The sequence below is a fragment of the Schistocerca nitens genome, chromosome 9, assembly GCF_023898315.1.
Source record: "Schistocerca nitens isolate TAMUIC-IGC-003100 chromosome 9, iqSchNite1.1, whole genome shotgun sequence".
In the NCBI taxonomy this organism is placed as follows: Eukaryota; Metazoa; Arthropoda; class Insecta; order Orthoptera; family Acrididae; genus Schistocerca; species Schistocerca nitens.
Window position 1 is genome coordinate 485,472,970 of NC_064622.1, and position 23,503 is coordinate 485,496,472.

General features: G+C 39.1%; 1 protein-coding gene across 1 annotated transcript in view; it reads left to right on the forward strand.

The window, feature by feature from the left end:
* Window positions 1–644: 644 nt before the first annotated feature.
* LOC126203507 (eukaryotic translation initiation factor 4E-like) overlaps window positions 645–23,503 on the forward strand; it is a 35,560-nt gene continuing 12,701 nt past the window's right edge. Inside the window, exons 1-4 of the mRNA XM_049937833.1 lie at window positions 645–798; window positions 1,003–1,172; window positions 1,256–1,433; window positions 21,803–21,942. Coding sequence (XP_049793790.1) covers window positions 769–798; window positions 1,003–1,172; window positions 1,256–1,433; window positions 21,803–21,942 — 518 coding nt within the window. The 5' untranslated portion in view covers window positions 645–768. The remainder of the gene's footprint in view (window positions 799–1,002; window positions 1,173–1,255; window positions 1,434–21,802; window positions 21,943–23,503) is intronic.

The following is a 23,503-nucleotide window of genomic DNA, read 5'->3' on the forward strand; positions in this document are numbered from 1 at the left end:
CTGTGGCCTCCGTATGAAATATGCTGGCAAAACGCTGTTTGTAACTTTGTATTTCTTGAACCTTTTTTATTTAGGTACTTCTTTACCTACAGTCACCTTTTCTTTTTCTGTAGCCTTTTTATCACAGTAAACACAACACTAGCTATCAAGCAAAGAAGGAGATCCATAGCAGACTATTTGCGCAATTAGGCAACGTGTGGATACGCGAACGCCCATGGGTACATGGTTTTTTTCCACAAATTTTTGTTCATGTTCTTTGCTTCCCTTGCGTCTGCAATTGAGCACGAAGAAAGAGCCACCGTGTGGCCGCACCTTTATATGAACAATTAATGATAAAAAAAATGAACAGAGAAATGCGAGAAATTCACTGTAGCTTTGGAACATTTTGCGTAGTAGGTGATGTTGACAAATTTTAATTTAAATTTGAATATTGAGTCATAGAAGCAATATCCATGTTTTATTTACGAGATGTTAAACCCTAATCTTCCTTCTATTGTCCATGTTGTAGAGAGTCATTAATACTATGGTGAATAATTTTACTTTTCATGACATAGGATATCCGTTTAACAGCTTGAATATAGAATTTTATCACCACTTCTACCATTTAGAGGTGAAGTTTAGTGATTGAGAAAGTAACTCGAGTATCCCATATGTAGTTGTTGACCAGTGATGAGTTTTGAGATGGCTTCATGGAAAGTAAGTGTCGATTTGACCACTAGATGGCTCTGTGACAATTCGGTCAAATAATGGTGGTTCGTCTCTTGTGACATGGCTGAGAATAAAGTCGATGGTATGGAGGTAAGGTGAAATGAAATGCATGTAGTTTCCGTTGTGTGTGGTGATGGTCACTGCTGTTTGTTATTGTGCAGCAATATTTTAATACAAATGTTTTGTATACAAGCTTGTTATGCAGTACGGGCATGCAGCATGTGGCCGGCTGTTCAACCTGGGTTGCGAAAATGGAACACTTGTGTTGAATAACGTTCCATTTTTTTTTATTAGGATACGGACAAGAAAGAAGATGGTGTTAATGATGTATCACCAGAACTCTCTATTAAACACCCGTTGCAAAACACATGGACTCTGTGGTATTTAGATAACGACAAACAGAAGAGCTGGGAGGAAAATCAGAAAGAAGTAACAAGCTTTCAGACAGCGGAGGACTTCTGGAGGTATTATCACACATCAGAATAAGCAATTGTGTTATTCATCAGTGCGAACACGATGTTACAATCATCAAATTTTCCATCTACAGTTTATACAATCATATTAAAGCAGCAAGTGAACTACGACAAGGCTGCGATTACTCGTTATTCAAGAAGGGTATTCGACCAATGTGGGAAGATGAAGTGAATAAAAGGGGTGGGCGTTGGTTGATTAACTTGGAGAAGAAACAGAGAGCTAGTGATCTAGATAACTTCTGGCTGGAAATAGTAAGTAAAACTGATAAATGTCAGAGGTATGTCTAACTATAGTGTTATGAACCATATGTGAAAACTGCTTAATATGGAAAAACAGTTGTAGACTGTCCTATTGTATGTGTGGATTAGAGATCCATTGATGTATGTTATAACTGTTTTTTGGGGTCCATATTGTAGTGTAAATGGGTTTCCATTTCTTTGACTGTGCTGAGTGGTCCATTCAGTGTATTTGAACAATGCTTGTAATTTGTTTGAGAGTGGAAAGTTCTCCCAATATCTTCTTACTGTGTTAAAATGGAATGGGCGTGCTCTGAAGCTCCTTTAAAATGTATTTGTGAAGGTGCATTCACATGATTCCACATTTCTATTTAACTTTGCGCATGAGCTTAAATTTCAAACAGCACTGCAATGCATGTGGAAAAGCTGCTTAAAAATACATTTGTGAAAGACTGTACACACCATGCATTATTTCTATCCAGTTTTGTACATGAGCTTAAATGTCCAACACCATTACAATGCATGTGGATTTGCGTATGCCTCTTTGCCTTGAAATGGAAAGCCCACTGAAATTTGTAGATAATTACATAAAAAGAGAAGTTGCAGAGTGCTGCTTCTAAAGATTATTTGATTAAACATTTTAGGTAAGATGCTCTGAGCATCAATTATTAGATAACAGCCGGCCGCTGTGGCCGAGTGGTTCTAGGTGATTCAGTCTGGAACCGCGCTGCTGCTATGATTGCAGGTTCGAATCCTGCCTTGGGCATGGATGTGTGTCATGTCCTTAAGTTAGGTTTAAGTAGTTCTCAGATGTTAAGTCCCATAGTGCTCAGAGCAATTTGAACCATATTAGATAAAAGGTCTCCTGTCTTGTCACTGCAAAGAATAAGTTTAGTTTTGAACGAGGGAAACAGAGAAGTAGTAGCATGAAAGTTTATGAGAAGTGCATGTGAAAATTGTGGGTGAATATTCATTTTATGGTGATCTAATAGCACAGCAGTTGAGGAACCTGACATCTGAACTAAAGAAACGAAAAAGTAGGTGGAAATCCTCAACAAACTACTAGAAAGAAATTGAGGTGAAGTGTGCGTATATATATATATATATATATATATATATATATATATATATATCAAACGAAAGCGCTGGCAGGTCGATAGACACAAAAACAAACACAAACATACACACAAAATTCAAGCTTTTGCAACAAACTGTTGCCTCATCAGGAAAGAGGGAAGGAGAGGGAAAGACGAAAGGATGTGGGTTTTAAGGGAGAGGGTAAGGAGTCATTCCAATCCCGGGAGCGGAAAGACTTACCTTAGGGGGGAAAAAAGGACGGGTATACACTCGCGCGCACACACACACATATCCATCCACACATATACAGTGTATGTTATATGTGTGGATGGATATGTGTGTGTGTGTGCGCGCGAGTGTATGCCCATCCTTTTTTCCCACTAAGGTAAGTCTTTCCGCTCCAGGGATTGGAATGACTCCTTACCCTCTCCCTTAAAACCCACATCCTTTTGTCTTTTCCTCTCCTTCCCTCTTTCCTGATGAGGCAACAGTTTGTTGCGAAAGCTTGAAGTTTGTGTGTATGTTTGTGTTTGTTTTTGTGTCTATCGACCTGACAGCGCTATACACACACACACACACTGTTCCAAGAAGTTTGCTCTGCATCTATATATCTGAAACTGGTAGTTACGTCACTGGTTGCCAACTGATGGATTGTTGTTTCCAGCCTTATCATTGCAGTTTTCGAAGGCCTTATGAAATTTATGAACAAAATGTTGCTGTCACATTGTATTTTTCTCTACATATGCTGTTTACATATGGTGCTGTTTTACCTGTAGTTACCTTGTAGTTCTTTTTCTGTCACCTTTCATCGCAGTAAACACAGCACAAATTGCTAAACAAAGAAATGAATGCATAGCAAACTTCTTGGAACAGTGGTGTGATGTGTGCACACAAGAACACACATGCCTAAATATGTTCTTCCAACTAAATTTTGCAAGTGTGCTTTTGTTCCTGTGTATCAGTGGGTGCACAAGAGAAAAGGGGCATTGTGTGCTCATATCTTAATGAAGAGATCTCTTCATTAACGTATGTCCTCAAACTACCAGTAACTTTGGGCACCCACACAAAGGCATTTTTTTATTCATGTGCACACGTTAAAAATGCACTGTTTGTATTAGTTCATGTGTGAAGTGATATTGGCAGGCAAATATCCATAATAGGACATCATGGACTATAGACGATAACTAGGTAGCACAGATGCGCACACACACCCCCACACAAAATTGTGAGTGGGACAAAAAAACGTTAAAACCTTGAATGACTTGTATACTTGGAGGTATATTTTGACATAACAGTAGAAAACTAAAGCAGAAAATTGTAATGGCAAGACATGTTTAAAAGTATCTCGTATCTGTTATATACATTTAGTAAGAAACAAAGAGACACTTGTGGCTATCTAATAATCTTAAGTACTAGCAAGATAGTATTAATGAAGTTAGTGAATAAGGGATGAAAGAAGTTATATAAACTATGTAGTAATCAAAATATTTTGCATGGCATTTCCAAAATTAAAGTGGTACTATGGAAACAGAATGTTGATGCCAAAGAAGTTGTTTTATTTAATGTAGGTTTCTTTTTATGAATGGGGCCTACGATTCACTTGTGGCAACTGTATAACATGTTGAATTTAAATAACTAGTGACTTTGAGAAGGAAAAACTGTGGCTCTGTTTGTGTGCAAATTTGTATATAAGTTATAATTCCTGATAGTTTTTAGTATTTGGGAGTAGTGTATCAGCAAAATGGAGCATGTTGTTCTTTGCTTTAATATATATGATCAATTTTTAGTTGGTTGTTGCAGCTAAGTGGAAATACAGTAATTTAGTCAGAAGTGGAGGAGTGGCCGAGGGGATTGGCCATTTGTGGAGAGATGTGTATATGGATGTTTTGTCACATATCTGTTGCAGATGTCTTGTTGTTGTATTTGATGGTGCCCTATGGTGGTGGATGTGGATGTGCTTAGTTTAACGTGTGGTATTTAGTTCATTTGAGTTTTGGCGTGCTAATGTGGTTTTGAATTTAGGTGGTTGGTGTGGGCTGTGGAAATGTTTTCAGTGATTTATTGGCCATTTTTATATGTATGTGGTGTGTTTGTTAGGTCTGATAAGTTTGGTGTTTGTTGTGCAGTGAGAAGTCGAATTTTTTAAATTGATTTTTTTGTTGGGCATGGATGAAGTTCATTAGTGTGTCATTATGTTCTGAGATGTGTCATGATATGATGTCTATCTACAGTTTCTGCAGATGTTTGATCTTATCGCGGAATATGTTAGATGTTATGTTTGCGGCAACAACATGACATTGATGACAGTCCTGGTGGCTCGGATCAGGGACACACATATGTGGAATTGTCCGATTTTACGAGAATCATGAAATCTTACACATCCACAGCCCTCATTCTTTTGTCCAAAGAGGAAATTGAAGAATTCTGTGAGCTGAAAATAGAAAGGTCCAAACAAACTACTCCTGTGAAAAGAATTCTGAAGACACATTTTGGACTCAAAAGTGATGGGCAAACTCATATTGCATGCACTTTAAAGAGCAAGAAAGAAGAAATTTCGTTTGTTTGGCCAACACCTGAGAAACAGCAGGATGATAATCAGATTCACAACCTGAAATGGGGGATGTTTGTGGTGTGTGCTTATGACTGTGACTGGTGGATTGCAGAGGTTATAGACACCAGTTATGAGTTAAACGAAATTGTACTGAACTTTATGCTACCACATGGACCAGCTGCTGAATATAGGTCTTCAGCTGAAGGACAGCAGCAATGCCATCAGTGCTCACTTCCTGTTCACAATGTTTTGAAGATTGTAAGTGCTCCAGTTCCAATTGGTTCAACAGGAAGGTATCACTCTATATCAAAGGAAGATACTGAAGCAGTGGAACAAATTTTTAGTTCATTGCCTGGCTAATTTCAGTACAAAACAGAGTGCACAGAAGTTACATATAAACTGAAACCTTTAAGTCTTTGGACAAATCATACATTTTGGAACCATTTAAAATGCTTGGAAAATTTGTCTCTTACTCATGTTTTAGAACTAAAATTATGTTAGGTTTTGATTTTTATGGGCCTGTTGTGTGATAATGTGGTAATAAAACAGGTTTCATATGTGGCAAAAATTTCAATTCTTTACAAAACCTGTTCAAAGTAAAAGTGGAATGTAGAACTATGTGGTACTAATCAACAGAAAAAAAAAAATAAAATAAAAAATAAAATTTTATGCATTAGCATTTTTGAAAAAAAAAATTTTTTTTCTCTAAAAAGGTTCGCAGGAGAGCTTCTGTAAAGTTTGGAAGGTAGGAGACGAGATACTGGCAGAAGTAAAGCTGAGAGCACCGGGCGTGAGTCGTGCTTCGGTAGCTCAGATGCTAGAGCACTTGCCCGCGAAAGGCAAAGGTCCCGAGTTCGAGTCTCGGTTGGGCACACAGTTTTAATCTGCCAGGAAGTTTCATATCAGCGCACACTCCGCTGCAGAGTGAAAATCTCATTCTGGAATTTTTTCTATAAATTATAGAAAAGTTCGGAATGTTATAGTAAAAGAACTTCGTCAGATAAGTCCAAATGAAGGATTTTTTGTAATTGTAAAGCAATTGTCTTTCAAATAAAAAAAAAACAACAAAATATCTAGAACTATTCCAGAGATAAGTATTTTAAATTTTTTTCTAAAATTCACACCTTCAAAATGGTATGCACAGTGTCATCTTTGGAGGGCTGTATCTCTGGGCAGATTTTTTTTTTTTTTTTTTAGGAAACAAAAAAATATGTGTTCCTTACTTAGTCCTTCATTTTAACATCCGAGACTATGAAGGTAAGACTTTTTCCTGTCCTGCCTGAATTGATATGGACTATGCCTTTTGTATTGAAACATTGTGTCATTTTTATTTTTGTTCGCCTTTATTGGCGTGTGTTGGTAGTGATTTTATTGTCGTCATTTTGTACACACTAGAAGTAGCTGTTTCTGCCATATTGATGACATCATTGTCAAAGCAGACTGGTGGAATCGGTCACTTCTGTAATGTCAGATACTATACACTCTGAAACCACAATTAACCATTGTTAATATGAAATTGTATATATTAAAAAGCAATAATCAATGCAGCAACAAAGATACTGGTAACAGAATGTAACTCTTTGAGTTGAACACATAATGGGAGCTGCCGCAACACCTGCAGTATCGTAGTACGTATTATGATGCAGAACTGAAAGTGGCAATACCAAGTATTCCACTGAAAAACTAAGTTCAGTCAGTACATGTTTGGTATCATGACATGGGGTGGGGGAGCATTTGAGGATTTCAGGACAAACTGAGAATTGGCCATTTTGACAACAGACATGGCATTGACTGTCGAAATACTTCGGTTTGGCTTTGTAATTACTGTCACAGAGTTTTGTCTCAATTAATTTTTGATGCTTATATGTTGTGTAGCTCTTCGCAAGCAACGGGTTGTAAATTACATATTGTGGCATTTTGAAGATGACACAGATTGAGAGTCTACACATTGCTCTCATTAGCTGTGTGGGAACAGAACTGAACGCGAAATTACTGTCTTGTATGCTTCTAAAATTTAAATGGCATCTTAGTCTGTTGCAGTACACTTCAGAGAGAAAACGTTCCACTGTTGATAACTTGAGCCTGCAGGAGCAAGTATAGACCAGGCTATGATTAAAAAAAATACCGTATAAGAGGTTTTTTTCCATTACGAAAAAGCTTTCACTTGGTGCCAAGAAACTGTCTGTCAGCTTCACTCAAGAGTGCTATTTGGGGTGAAGTGCTATTAAAGCAATCTGAATTGTATTTTGGTGGCTATTCACGGTAACATCATAAGTGTTTGTACCTTTCCCATTACAGTTAATTGTGTAATGCTCCATACTTGTGAATGCTGCTCACCATTTGCAATACATAACTAAATTGGAGGTTTTTTCATGGACTATACAGATATTAGATTTTTTTCAGGATAAACAGTATGTTAATTTTTTCATTTGAAATTCTCATATGTTGCAAGTACAAAATGCTATGGGTTTGTTTCCATTTAAGAACAATATTTTGATGACTGACAGCCTCTTTTTCACCCAGAAGCACACGGTTAAATAAAATGGTGGTATTAATTCAATGATTGTATGAAGTTTCTGCTCTCGAATTTGGTTGAGCTGTCCTGGTTACATTAGTAGAAGAGACCTGCAGATACAGGAAGGGTTTGGATATATGTAATGAAAGGACAAATTTAGAAACCAGAGTTTAAACTGCAAAATATTTCCAGGAACAGGTTTCGATTCAAACCATAATTTATTGGTTATGTACTGCAGATTAAAAGTTAAGAAATTACGGCGAGGTCAGATATGAAGGAGATGTGTGTGTGATAAGCTGAAAGAACAATATCTTTGTTCTTTCTGTGTTCAGCTTGCATGCTTTGTGACTGAAGCCCTTTTTGTGTTTTCCCGAGACCCTCTAATCTAAAAAGCTGCTCAGTCCAAACCCTACAGCCCCCGCTACCCATGTTGCTGCCTGCTGCATGTAGGGGACTCCTGACCTATTCAGCGGAACCTGAAACCCAAACATCCTATGGTGCAAGTTGAGGAATCTGCAGCCTACATGGTCGTAGAACTGTCAGAGGTTCTGACTGAGACCCGCCACTTGGCTCTGTACCAGAGGTCTACAATCGGTCCTGTCGACTATGCTGCAAATGGTCAGCTTTGCTTTTATCTCACAAGCAAGACTGGCATACTTTACTACTTCTGTTAGCCACTCGAAACCAGAGATAATTTCTTCCGATCCAAAGAGACACATATCATTGGTACCGATGTGAGCCATCGCCTGCAGTTGGCTGCACACTGTTCTCTTCATGGCATCCAGAAGAACCCGTTCCATGACTGGAATGACTCCCCACCCCCATTGGCTTTCTTCCCCTTCCTGGCAGCCATGTCCCTAAGGGGTCACATAATGGCCTAACATTGGAGCTCCACACTGTCAATAATCTCACTCTCTGTGATTGCCTGGCTCTTGCAGGCTGAGAGGTTTCCTCTGAAACAGGACAGGCGACGGCATCTTGCTGAGCAACAGTGTCAGCCAAAGACAGCACCTGGGACATCTATGTCAGACTAACCGGGGAGCCTTTATGTGCGGCTCCCTGGGAAGTCTTTCGCCGTCTGCTATTCCCCGGGGCGACCTCCCACTCTACCATAGGTGAAGGGTCAACCTCAGTGCGAGCAGTAACAGGGCAGGACACCGGTGACGACCGCTTGGAAGACTCGGACATGCTACATGTCTATTGGATCCCCACAGCTGACCCATAACAGTGGTGCCCATCTACTGCAGCCTCAAGCTGTGTAACCGAAGCCATCACAACCTGGAGCTGAGAGTGAAGTGTCACCAACTCTACTCGCATCTGCACACGACAAGCACAGTCCCTATCCTTACTAAAGACCTTGAAAACTAAACTACCCATATAATGGGCTATCGGCACATGCTGAGGAACTCTATAGTAGACGCTGACGAAAATGCAGGAACTATGTCTAATAAATTACATTAATACACAGAGATTCAAAAACCTTAACTACCGAAGCACTCAGGTGAAACTAAATGATTTGCCCCTGATTAGGAACTTGTTATATGGCATAAAATCCGTTTACTTTCCAATGCAGACAAAAATACAATGACTGTGGCTGTTAGATATTAAATTAATAAGCAGAAACTCAAGAAACTAAATTATCAAAGCACACAGGTGAAATTACACTATTCAATCCTGGTTAGGAACTCGTAAAAATCACAAAATCAGTTACTTTCCTGTTTCTGTGTTTGGCTCAGCTGTCTTCTGCTGCCTTGGAGCCTTGTATCACATCATGGTGAAGTGGCCTGTCCTACCTCTGTGCTAAGCACGTTCTTCCAGTTTTTTTGCAACCAGTATAGGCAGACGTCTCACATACATTTGAACTGATTCCCTGTTTCTGTATGAGGTTTTTATTCTTGATGTTTTAAACTACTAATGTGGCGGGAGCTGGGTGGTTTTGGTCCTGGTTCTGGTGTCTCCCACCATTCTCTCTAAGGGATCCTCGACACTATTTACTTATCCATCTCCCTTGATGACGATCCCTCTTTTAATCTGTTTTTGTTGCTGTTAGATGGAGTTAGCCCCTTTTTTCTGCTGCACCATTTTTTTCTCTTTTCGTGGTAGCATTCTGATGAATAGTGGGTGTTGTTCCTGTGTTCAACCATTGTCTGTAGTTGATCAGGGGCAGGGGTGGTACAGCTGTCGGAGAGACTGCCCCCGTAGCTTGTGAAACCCACAGTACTCTCGCCTGACCCCAGCTGCTTACACATCAGATTTTTTTCTCTCGTCTTGTGTTATTAATGTTTCTCCAACTCATGTCCATTACATTTTCAGGCTTCTCACTTTTACTGCTATGAAACTCCAGGCTTCTTCTGTAAATGTCTTTCCATGTAATTGACTTGGCAGGGGGTTGGTTGTACATGAGAGTTCTCTCACGACAAATGAGCCCTGGGATTAGAGTCGTGCACAGTACTAGTTTCAACTCGTCCTGCCTGTGTTTCGCAGCCTGGCCTGTACAGGCTGTGGGCCAGTCCGCCAGGCTGGGCAGTTGAGTGCAGACTGCTGGATCAGAGACAGGGAGCTGATGGGCCAGCCTGTCGACTGACCTCCCCACTGCACTGTGTGCCCTGCTCGTGGTGCAGCTGCAGCCCACTTCCTGTGCTGTGGCACATGGTGTGTCTGTTTAAAACTTCTTAAGAGAGATGGGGAGAGAGTGACTCATTCACATTTTGTTTTATGTGAGTCCTACTGAGAGTCTATTCATTACTGCAATAACTGTGGATATAAGGGACTCCTTTCTATGAGAAAGCAATGCCCTTAATTCCACCAGATATCTGGCAGCTGTTACTAACTTCAGATGAACTACTTTTCTGTTGGGGACTGATGACCTCGCTGTTCAGCCCGCCAACTGATGCTTTCCTGTTGCACTCTCAAATGGAACAAGGCAAAAATGACTGTCTACATGCTTCTGTATGAGCCCTGATTTGTCGGCAGCTCGTGGTCTCGTGGTCGCGATCTCGCTTCCTGAGCACGGGGTCCGCGATTTTCACCTGCCTCGAGATGACTGGGTGTTTGTGTTGTCATAATTTCTTCATCATTTATGCACGTGGCAAGATTGGACTGAGAAAAGGTTGGGAATTTGTACGGGCGCTGATAATTGCGCAGTTGAGTGCCCCACAATCCAATCATCATCTGAGCCCTGATTTCTTTTATCTTGCCTTCACGGTCCTTGTGCAGGATGTGTGCTGATGGCAGTAGCATTGTTCTGCAGTCTGCCACAAATGTCAGTTTCTCTGTAATATTTTGCAAAATGAGCATCTATCTCCTCCAGGAATTTTCATTTGAATTCCCAAATCATTTCCTTAATACTTGTGTGTTGTTCAAAACTGCCAATGACAAATTGACACAGTCGAAACTTGGTAGGTTGAAAGGCAGCCAGGAATATAGGTGTAGATGTCAACATTCGATAATTGCTGAGACACCTTCCTTTCACCTGATCTGGTGGGGATTCAAAACATTTGAGCAGCACTCAAGAATAGTTCCGAGAAGTATTCTGCATGTGGACCCCTTAAGTTGCTGCTATTTGGAGATTGCGTACACAACACGGGGCCTATCCATAACAGGAAGGCGAAAAAATATATTAGTTAAACTGATAGCTAAAAATGTAAGGGGGACACCATTACCAGTAGTAGAATACCTGTGATTACAGGTATGAGAGATAAGCCTTTTATAGGTTAATATCTGCGTTGAAAGACGTTCAGGTAAATGAAGTGTTATACACAAAAGGCAATTCTTAATTAAGCTTACAATAGAGGATGGAGGGGGTTATGGATGACTTTGTCAGTTTACGCGACCTAGAACATCAAAAGGAAGTTGATGTATTATGTTCGTCCGAAAACCTTATGTAATTGTGGGAATTTATATGTTAACATTGAGCAGGCCATTTCTGTAGGGGAAAATAATAGCTGTATAGGACCTGGAAGTGGCAAGATGAGATCCAAAGAAATGCCACCCATAATTGAACGTATTAAAAACCTATCGAAGCTTTTGCATCAGAGTGGCAGAGTTTGAAGTGCTTCTCAAAAACAGTGGGGCTCACATTACGCTAGGTATGGAAAGTTCGTTAAGGCCTGAAATTGACAGCAGTGAGACTGGGGGAAATCTAGCAAGGGGAGCCCATCGTAGGCTGCTCTCTGACACAGTCGAAACTTGGTAAGTTGAAAGGCAGCCAGGAATACAGGTGTAGATGTCAACATTCGATAATTGCTGAGACAGTGTCTGTCAAAGTTTCAGCACCACTTCATCAGCCCACTTGTGGTGTAGTGTAATGGCTAAGAGCACAGTTTTGATATTTTGCGCCCCGTTCAAATCCATTCGTATGTTGGTTTTTTCTTGTCTTTTATTGTCACAGAAGTATGTGACATCGATATTTTTGTGACACTGTGAAATACAGTGGAGTTATTGGTGAAAGAAATAAGCAAGACACAAAGGTATTGTACATACAGTCTGTGGGGAAAGTTGAAAATTTGTACTGGACCGGGATTCAAATCTGGGTCTCCTGCTTACTAGACAGATGTACCATCCAGACGCAGTGGCCACTGCATTTGCATGGATACCCTAGCGTGCCTCCTGTCACACCCAAATTCTCAACTTATGCCGCACACTGCTTATGTATTGCCTTGGCTCATGGCATCTCACCAAATCCTGTAAGAGTTCAAGCTTGGTGTGCATCTGCATTGAAGGGACTGTTGGCTGTCATTGCCTTAATTTTATATATATGGTGTCCTTTCAGGCATCTCCGAAGGAACCACATACCCAAAACAAAAAAGAATTTCACATCGTATTAAAAGTGATTGTATAACATGATGTTTATGCTTCGGGACAACAGGGAAAAACCTGAGAATTTTTTCGTCTGGGAAAAACCCTGGAATGTATTAGAATTTTACTTTAGCCTGTTACTGTAGAATATAACTGCACCAATAAAACATAAATGAGAGAATGACACCAAAATAAAACTTTAGTTGCAAGGAAAATGTGCCATTTACAACAACAAAACACAGCGCACACGCACAAGCATCTGTCGATAGCAAAATGTGTGACAGGCTTTAGGACAAAGACTCTACACCTACATATATACTCCGCTAGCCTCCAAGAAGTGTGTGGCGGAGGGCACTATTCGCACCAAACTATTTTCACCCCCCCCCCCCTCCATTTGAAAGTTGTGGTAATAATATATGCTCTACATCCTCAGCGAAGATCGGATTTTGGAGTTTAGTGAGCAGCCCCTTCCGTTTAGCACGTCGTCTATCTGCAAGTGTGTTCCACTTCAAACTATCTTCGAGATTTGTAACGCTCTTGCGATGGCTAAACGTCCTAGTCGTGAATCTTGCCGCTCTTCATTGGGCCTTCTCAGTCTCTTGAATCAGACCCAACTGATAAGGGTCCCATACAGACGAACGATACTCTTAAGACTGGACAAACTAAAGTATTGTAAGCAATTTCCTTTGTTGAAGGACTGCATTGTTTTAAGATTGTACCAATAAACCACAATCTAGAGTTCGCCTTACCTGTTACTTTTGTAATCTGATCGTTCCATTTGACATCATTTCAAATAGTCACACCCAGATACTTGACGGATGTTACCGCTTCCAAAGACTGGGCATTGTACTCTTACATTAATGGGGATTTTCGCTTTGTTACATGCTGTAGGTTACACGTACTAATATTGAGAGATAACTGCCAGTCATTACACCACACATTTATTTTCTGCAAATCTTCATTAATTTGTTTCCAACTTTCATGTGATACTACTTTCTTGTAGACTACAGCATCATCGGCAAAAAGTCTAATACTGCAGTCAATACCATCAACCAGGTTGTTTATGTAAATTGTAAAAAGCATCAGATGTATTACGCTGCCCTGGAGTACACCTGATGTTACGCTTGTTTCTGTTGAAGTCTCCCCATTCAGGATGACATACTGCTCTCTGTCTGTTAGAAAACTTTCTATTCAACCTCATATGTCATCAGATAGACGGTAAGTGCGCACTTTTTGGAGCAAGCAACAGTGCGGAACTGAGTTGAACGACTTTTGAAAGTCGAGGAATATGGTATCAACCTGGCAGCCAGTATCTAGAACCTGTTGTATACCGTGCACAAAGTGGGCCAGCTGTGTCTCGCATGACCGCTGTTTCCTAAAACTGTGCTAGTTTCTGCAGATGAGGTTCTCATAGTCTAGAAAGGTCATTATGCCTGAACACAAAATATGTTCCATGATTCTACAACAAATTGATGTCAGTGAAATTGGCCGGTAATTTTGTGCATCCGATTTTCTACCCTTTTTATAGACTGCTGTGACCTGGGCCATCTGCCAGTCCCATGGAACTTTCCGGTGTTCCAATGATCTGTGATAGATGATGGATAAGAATGTTGCTATATTTGTAGTGCAGTCAACATAAAATCTTACGGGGATACTGTCTGGGCCAGATGCTATCCTGGCTTCTAAGGACCTTAACTGTTTTACTATCCCAGATACACTAAACACTGTGTCAGCAATCCTTGCGTTTGTTCGATAATTTAAAGGGGCAATGGTGCTGCAGTCCCCTACCGTAAACGAGTTTTTGAAAGCTAGGTTTAGAATTTCGGCCTTCTGTTGATCATCATCCGTTACATTAGCCATACTGTCAGCAAGCGAAGGTATTGCATTATTTGTAGCATTCATAGATTTTACGTATGACCAAAAGTTTTTGGGGTTATTTTTAAAATCTGCAGATAAAATATTGCTTTCAAATTCATGAAAAGAATCTCTCATTGACATTTTGACAGCTGCTTTCATTTCACATAATTTCTGTTTGTCAGTGGGGAAGTGACTATGTTTAAAAGGACTGCAAAATTCTCTGCTTTCTCAGCAACATCCTAATATGTTTGTTGAACCAAGGTGTATCCTTTCCCTCCCCTATATTTTTGCTAGGCACATATTTCTCTAGCACGTGGTGGACAGTACTTTTAAATTCCAACCAAAGATGCTCAGTATCTTTGCGTCCCGTGGTGAATGCTTGGAGCTGACTACGAGAAGATATTCATTAATGACACTTTTATTTGCTTTCCCAAACAAGAAAACTCTTTGCTTTTTTTCCCAACTTCCACTGACATAGCAGTTATAGCGACATTATGGCCGCTAATACCTTCTTCTAGATTAACTTCCTCAAAAAGATCAGGTCTGTCTGTCACTAAGATATCTAATATGTAACCATCTCGAGCTGGTTTTCTAACGAATTGCTCAAGGTTGTATGTTGAGAGTGCCCCTAGAATAACTTCATATGAGTCTTTGCTTCTACCCCCTGTGATAAAAATGTAATTTTCCCAGACAATGGATGTCAGATTAAAGTCTCTACCTATAACTAATGGATAATTTGAATATTTATTTCCTATGTACTCAAGACTTTCCCTGAAATGTTCTGCGACATTTGTTGTGGATGGCGGTGGTCTATAAAAACATCCTAATACCATGGTCACTTCTTGTCAGATTGACAGCTTTTTCCAGACTATTTCACAGTCCGACCCAGTATCGATCTCAACTGTGTTTAAACAGCTTTTAACTGCAATGAACACACCTCCTAGCCATCCTAAACATTGTCCAATCTGAGTTCAAAATTTCACGGCTATTTATGTCTGGTTTCAACCAGCATTCGGTACCTAATACAGTATTGGCATTACTACTGTTTCTTTCGGAGAGTTATTCGGGGATCTTGCTATAGACACTTTGACAATTTACTAACAGTGTTTAGTAACACCACTAACAGTATTTAGTAACAATAAACAGCTTTAGATGCATGTGACATCACAACTGTTTATATTTTTAACAGGTTACGGAAAAATATTTCAAATGGTGGTTTGAGAAGCTTTACTTTCAAAGTAAATTTCCTTTGCACAAGATGAATTGCATTAGTGTGAGAATGTGCAATGAATTTCTTAAATCAAGTTGTGTTTGACTCTGATTCAAAATTGAACACTTTGAGGACCAGCTAGTTAGGAAAATTTCAGGCCTAGAAGACCAGCCATTTGTGCCATTATTTAAAAGTTTACTCGTATGTTTGTGTTTGTTATATTTTAAAGTATAAAGTATGCTAAAGAAGACCAAACTTCAAGGTTAGTTTTTCATATTTATTTTAATCGTTCCATAGATTACAGATTATGCAGTGTCCATGGTAAAATGTACAATTATCCTTAAAAGAAAGTGCTAGGCGAGTTCTTGAGCAATTTCACATGTAATTGGCTTTTCTTTGGAAAAATTGAAGTGCTTGATAGAACATGTATTCGGCCATATAACCTACGAAATGTTAGATGCATAGCAGTGAAATTTATAATCGTGCCTGTTAGAAATATTCTCCCACTGCAATTTAAGCATGCTCTTAGGATTCTGCCTAACCATACACTGAGGAAAAAAAGAGCAAAAAATTTTTGACAACCAGTATTATAAGTGAAAACTTAGCTCTTCTTATGGCTGTACTTTATATACATTAATTTAAACCATTTAACTTCTATTTGTGTGTTTGTGCTTAACACTGATGTTGTTATTGGCTGATTACATCATGTGTCCTGTGCTCTGAATATCTGCTGTCATTGACTAGTGAAATCACACAATATGAACTAGGGTTGGTTGCCAAAAGTGCATCACAACCTCGTTGTCAATGCTTCAGATGATGTCATGGTGTATTTGGTGAAGCTCATATTTAGATATTTGTACTATGAAAATACGCATTGGTGATATTGCCACACATCAAATATCTTTCCAAAATGCGTTGCTTTTCACAGGACTTTTTTTTCCTGAAGAGCCGGGAAGTTCTCCGCCAGTGTATAAAACCTTTACCATTCAAGGGATCGAGAAGTAAAAGTTCTACAGCTCCAAGGGAAAGTGTGTTGACTCTTAATACAGAAAAAAAAATTACTTTCACCTGGGGTGTTATGTATTTTCACTCAGGAAAGAGAGTATTTTTAACCGTGAAATCCGGGAATTGTTTTTTGGATCCATGTATACACCCTTTATCGTCACAAATCTTATATAACATTACCTAATTAACATAACTGAAAATTAAACACACACAATTTCTAGTTTTTCAGTTTCTGCGTTGGTATTTACTGTTACACTCCAAGAGCACTGATGCATTCATAGAAACTTCGAAGCATGAAAATCGAGACTACCGTGCCACATATACCCCAGTCATATTTTCTAGTGTGAACGTCATTAGGAAAACAACCTCATTGACATAGTTAATTATCTTGCAATCAGACAATACTTTTGTGGCCAAACATGTGTATTGAAGCATTTTGTCAAAAGCTGGAGCGACCGGTGAATGATGTAATTCTTTACCTGTCGGTAAAAGTATAAGTTGTGGGATTTACATAATGACAATGGATTTCACCAACAAACAGCCCATTGTGTAGGGAAGGATTGCTTTGCTCACCCTAAGAGCCACTGGTGTACAGAAATGGCTCCATTTTAATGCAGCATTGCAAAAATTTCTCCAAAAACTAACAACTTGTTTCCTTTGTAAGCTTTCCAGATTTTGTGCCTGATGTGTACACATACTGATGCCCTTCCATTAATTGGTTTACATCTTGCTGGAATCAAAAGACTAAATTTGCCACTAATTTCTTGGATATGCGTGTACACATTATGTCAGTTGTGATGATAAAATCCAGTTTTTAATAGGATGTGAAATGCTTTTATTTTGTCTATAATTCATTGTATAAGGGGCAATCAAAAAGTTTGTTTCAAGGCATTGCTGCAGTGTTGCATGCAACATTGCACAATTGCGCTGCAGGCATATAAGCACTGAGAGGGATTAGTATGGCATTCTGTCTTTCCACTGTGTTTGTGGTCAATGCGGAAGCGTGAACTGTGGCGACATTTTTACCACATGCATCGAAACAGGACCTACTTCCTCTTTTGCTTTTTGTGGCTGCTGAAGGACAAACACTGATAGACATTCATTGAAGAATGTGAATTCGACAAAATGTCTGTCGAAAGCACCATTGTGGCATGGTGTGATAAGGGGTGCTACTGCTTCTTGATAATGTATGTCCCTACATTGCAATGTTATTATGCAGATGTTAAGCCAACTCGTGTGGGAGACACTTGGGCCCTATAGTCCTTATTTCTCCCCATGCAATTATCATGCCTTTGGTCCCTTAAAACAGAGCTTGAAGGCTTGAAAGTTCCTGTCAGATCAGGATGTGCAGCAGACAGCTACATACTTCTTCATGCAGCAGGACACAGTGTTCTGCCAAATGGGTATCTTCAGCTTGGTGCGTCGGTGGGTCACATAACTTTTGTGACAACAAAATTTCAAAACTGTGCTATTAGCCAGAGCCTTGCTAACTCATTTGGTTTTATTCCATGTGATTGAATTGAAGAAGACTCATCAAGACTTTGACTGTTATTTTCTTGGAAGATATTGAGTGCTGGCACCTAGCCGTAACAGGAATGTCTTTGTCACCCTTCTTTCACTCTGCCAAGTGTTCACTGTACCAGAGAGTGACCTATGGCTAGTTCCCCTTGTAAGTGTATATTAAAAGGATAGGCTAGTGGGAAGTAGATGTGGTTTATTTGTCACATTAGATAAACTCAAATCCCTTGACATTGAAACTGCATGCAAGATTGCTTATAATTGGATTCTTCTATCAACCACCAGACTCGCCTCCTGATGTAATGAAAAAGTTGAGAGAAAATCTAAGTTCACTATTATTTTAAGTGGTGGGCATGACAGTATGAGCTGCAAAACATTATGATGTCCCTTCTCTGAGCATTACCTAGAGCAGTAATGGAAATTTCTGAAAGGAGCTGTATGTAAAACAAGGAAAAGGCAGTCACCTATAGCAGATTGACACGTGGAGCACAGAAACACGTAACAGAAAACAGCATTCACAATAGGTTTCTAGCACTAGCTATTTTTCTGATAGAAACGCAGCACCCAGGCGGCGGGAGAACAGTCGCTGTACCTGTACCGTGCGGACTGCATCGACTTGTAGGAAGCACCTGAGGGAGGAGATAGAGGGGGGATTGTCCTGTATAAATGGCGCCGGCCCACCGCTGGTCAGTACATCAGCGCACCTGATGATGGCAACATGGTCGATTGCCGAAATATTGTGTCCTATGCACACTCATACCAGGTTGTTCACCCGAGATTTATTTCGTCAGAATTATACACATTCATACACACAACCACATAGACACCCAAACATATGGTTCTGTAGCCATCATTCTTGTTGTGGCCACATGTGTGAGTGTATGCATGCACATTTGTGCTTGTGCGTGCGTGCTTGTGTCAGATAAAGAACTAATGCTTGATAGCTGGTTTGAATGCTGTTTTCTGTTATGTGCTTCTGCGCTTCACGCTTCTATCTGCTATTGTGAGTAATGACGTAGAACAGATTGTTCAGAAGCCCACTCATGTTGGCAGCGTCCAGGAAGTTGCTACATTGGATTAGTAGTAGTAGAAGTGGATGGGAGAGAAGTAGGTGATGTTGTGGAAGCGTGTAAGTTTAACTCTGAGTCCAGATCTTGACATTAGTATCAATGAACCTGAACCAGACAAGAGATTTGGGGAGGCTAGGAAGGTTTCCTCTAGTTGGCCTATAAAAAGGTTGACGTTAGATTACCATGTGGGTGACCAAGGCTGTCCAACAGGTTTATTTATCCAGCCTGAACAGCCAAAGGTGGCAGGCAGGCACACGTTGTGTGTGTGTGTGTGTGCGTGTGTGTGTGTGTGTGTGTGTGTGTGTGTGTGTGTGTGTGTGTGTTGTCTGATGAAGGTTTTGGCCGAAAGCTTAATGTGTAACAGTTTTTTCATTGTGCCTGTCTACACTCAACATGTCATCTGCATGGTGAGTAATGAGCTATGGTTTCCATAATTGTTGATATTCCAACATGGAGTTTTCATTGTTTGCTTTTCTTAGGTGTTTGTATTGATAAGAACATGAACTGGAAGTTACACATTAATTTTCTTAAAAGTCTAAGCTGTTGCGATACAAATATCGCATTTTGAAGATGAAAAAGTCTAAAAATTTAGTTATTTTCCTATTTTCGTTTACTGATTTCTTATGTCGTTATATTCTGGGGTAACTCATCACTGAGTAAAACAGCACTTTGTGCACAGAAATTCGTAATGAGGAACAATTGGGCACACGAACAACAGTCTCACAGTGTGTTTATTGCTTTGCGAAGTTTGCTGTCAGCACTTCTTGAAAGATTTAAAAATAATGTCTTCTCTCACTCTAGACTGTGACTCTTATCCACAGACACACTTGTTTGATTGTAGGTCACCTTAAAGCTCTTTTCGGTGTGAATTCGTGTTGGGTTTCATCCATCATCCATTTGTTCCATTCCTCTCTTGTATACACATTAAATGGTGTAATTGTTGAGACATGAAGAGGTTGGAATAACAGCAAGCTCTGTGTTTCCTTGTCACAATTTCTCTTTCACAGAATTTTTGAAATGACTGCTAAGAGAACTCTTCTTCAGTAAAGCACCTTTCCTTGTCTCGCACACTCTGTTAATCCATAATTTCGCACCAGCCTCATTCATCCATTCTTCGTCATGTACGTGAACGACAACACCTGACAGTATTGCAGAAGGTTTTATCATTGTTTTGCACTTGAAAATGAGGATTGGATTAAGTTTTGTATCATCCGTGTAACATGATAGGACAACAGTGTAGTGTATTTTTATTCCTTGTCCGCTTGTTTATATAGTTAGTTGTGGAACCTTTCATGGCAACAGTTCTGTTACTCAGCACATCAAATGTCAAAGTAGTTTTGCCCATATTCGCAATTTAGCTTAGTTCCACACTGGTTTTCTTTCGATGTTGAATAATAAAGCAGTGGAAAGATAGCATTTTTTCTTCATACTCTTGTAGCATTTTCTGAGATTTTTTTGGCTGTGGTTCGCATGATATGTTCATGACAATTCATAAATATGTAGTACCAACCAGCTCCACCCTTAAAGTCTGTTAAGTTCCACTATAGTGCTAGCTTACAAGTGCGTATTTGAATTATTGTTGAATTCCAGTGCCAGTTGGTGTGGCCGAGCAGTTCTAGGCGCTTCGGCCTGGAACTGCGTGACCACTACAGTCGCAGGTTCGAATCCTGCCTCGGGCATGGATGTGTGTGATGTCCTTGGGTTAGTTAAGTTTAAGCAGTTCTAAGTTCTAGGGGACGGATGACCTCAGATGTTAAGTCCCATAGTGCTCAGAGCCATGTGAACTCTTTTTTTTTAATTCCAGTGCCATTGTAACGGTGTCCTTGAACAATTTCAATACAATATCTTCTAGTTTGGCCATTTTACATTCTGTTCTCTATTTGCATATTTAGTCTTCCTCATTCTTCTTTATTAGCCTACCTATGGTGAATTATTTTTTTTTTTTAATTATTTTTATTTTTTTTTCCCCTGTTGGTGGAGGGCTGAAATGATGCTCAGCAGCTCCGTTTCAATGTTATTCTGCATATGCTATTACTTTCAATTTATAGCCTTTTATTTTTGTCCATTATGAAACCATCTACTAACAAAACTATTGTACTGTTAGTGATAACACAAACCACTTTCAGTGCAAGTTAACTGGGACTGCAGACTGTAGTGACGCATCACAGACTAGACAGTGTTCTGGATTTGAATGGTGTAGCAGAAGGGAGACAATGTTAGCAAGCTTCCGGCATCAAATATATGACCGTTTTGAAGACAAGCAGGAATTTTAACTCAAACACTGGACATTTTTGTATTAATGTAGAGTAAAAGACATACCTGAAATTTGGGGGCAATTTTTTGTCTTCTTACTCCACCTATATGTGGAGGATGTATTGCAAGTTGAAAAACAGAAAAGTAAAGAAATCTCTCATGAACAAACACAACAGGTGTGTGTGTGTGTGTGTGTGTGTGTGTGTGTGTGAGTGTGTGTGTGTGTGTGTGTGTGGGAGGGGGGGGGGGGGCATGCATTACTTAAATTGGCTGAAGTTTCTGTGGATTTATTTCCATACTTAATAATCCTAGCTTTCTAATTGAAGCCTAAAATGTGTATTGTTATTACATGGAACTGAGATGTATGTACAAAAGATTTTTAAATAATATTGAACAGTAATTAACCCATAGGGTGTTGTAGCTTATATATGTGCCCTATGCAAGTTTAATGCTTTTTAGATTTTGTATGCTTCTTATTAATATACTAATTCAGTTTTAAGAAGACATACATTTTTGTATTTCTGTTTATAGTTACTGTGTCTGATTGGTGAAGCATTTGATGAATACAGCAGTCAGGTCTGTGGAGCTGTTGTCAATATAAGGGCAAAAGGAGACAAGATTGGCCTTTGGACATCTGATGCTTCAAATGAACAAAGTATTATGAAAATAGGGTAGGTTTATCAAAATTTTGATTCCTTAAACATACTTTTTAAATCTCAGAAATTTTTAATGTGTATCATTATTCAGGATGATTCACGAAGATATGCAAGTATTTTAATGTTTTTCTGCAAGTAAAACTAAAGAAAAAAGTTAATAAAAACATGTCTGCAAATGTTTGGTTACAGAGTTACTGCTAATAAAAGATTTTGCCTGAAATTTAGCAAATTCACTGATATGAAGCCATCGCAAAGCTGTACGAGGCTAAAGTAAAGCACGATTTCCATGGATTTTTGTGTATGGGGATGGATGAAAGACATAGTTTGAGGTCAAAGTCAATACACGTGAGGGATTACTTGCTCGCATTATGAATGCAATAGATGAAATTAAGTACAACCCTGTGAAACTGAAACGAGCAACGAAATCTGTTCATACACATGCAGCTAAATACATCGAATTCCGTTGAGACATTTTTGAACATTTATTGTAAATGTATTGTGAAATTGTATGTTCACTGTACAACCTCCTTAACACTGAGCTTTGTTTCTTCAGGTTTAACATGAATACATGTGTACTGTGGTACTAATAAAAGCTGGTACTAATAAAAGCAGATTATCTGACACATTCATACAGTTACAGTTAATGTTATTACCATCATTTTTCCAAAATTAAATTCTCTACATCTTTTGTTGAAAATTTTGTACAATTGTCTGGAATTTAGAAAACAAATTGGTCCAAGTAGTTAAGAAATTAAAAATTTTACGAAATTACTTCTTTGCTTCTCTCGATGTTCAGGAAAACTACTGCAGATAAACGTCTGGGACATGTTTTATTAGAGTCACCAGACCGATAACAACAAAATAAATGTAAATCGTGCTTTACTTTAACCTCATACAGTTTTGCAGTGGCTTCAAATATTAGCGAAGTTGCTACATTTCAGGCAAAGTCTTTGTTAGCCATAACTCTGTAACGAAACATTTGTGGACGTATGTTTATATGAACTTTTTTCTTTAGTTTTACTTGTAGAATAACAAATTAAAATATTTGCATATCTTTGTGAATCACTCTGTATATCGTAGGAGTTAGTAGTGAGTGAACTTTGTGAAGGTATGAAGCTGCGTGCTAGTTATAATTGAAAATTGAGAGGTGAATGCTGTGTCCCATTCTTTGCAGTCTGCATGCTGGTTATTATGTTTTGTACATAATTCTACTTTGGAGTTGAATGAACAGACTGAAATTGGGAAATACTTTGATGTGGACACTGCCATATCATTGACTTCAGTTGTAGGTTATGATTGCATATTATGATTGTTTCATTAAATCTGATATTATTTGATAATCTTTTGTATTCAAAAGGAATTTTGGTTGCCATTGTATATGAATAGGATGTAATCAGATACTTAGATTTCAGATACAAAGGAAAATAGGTGAGGTTATGTTAAACCTTCCCTCAACCTGAAGGTTGGCTTCACTGCAACATTGTATTATGAGGAATGGTCCTATTGATGGTAGCATGCTCGTTGCCATTTCTGGCGTTTCAGCTTACTTATCCAACCAGTTATAGAAGATACAAAT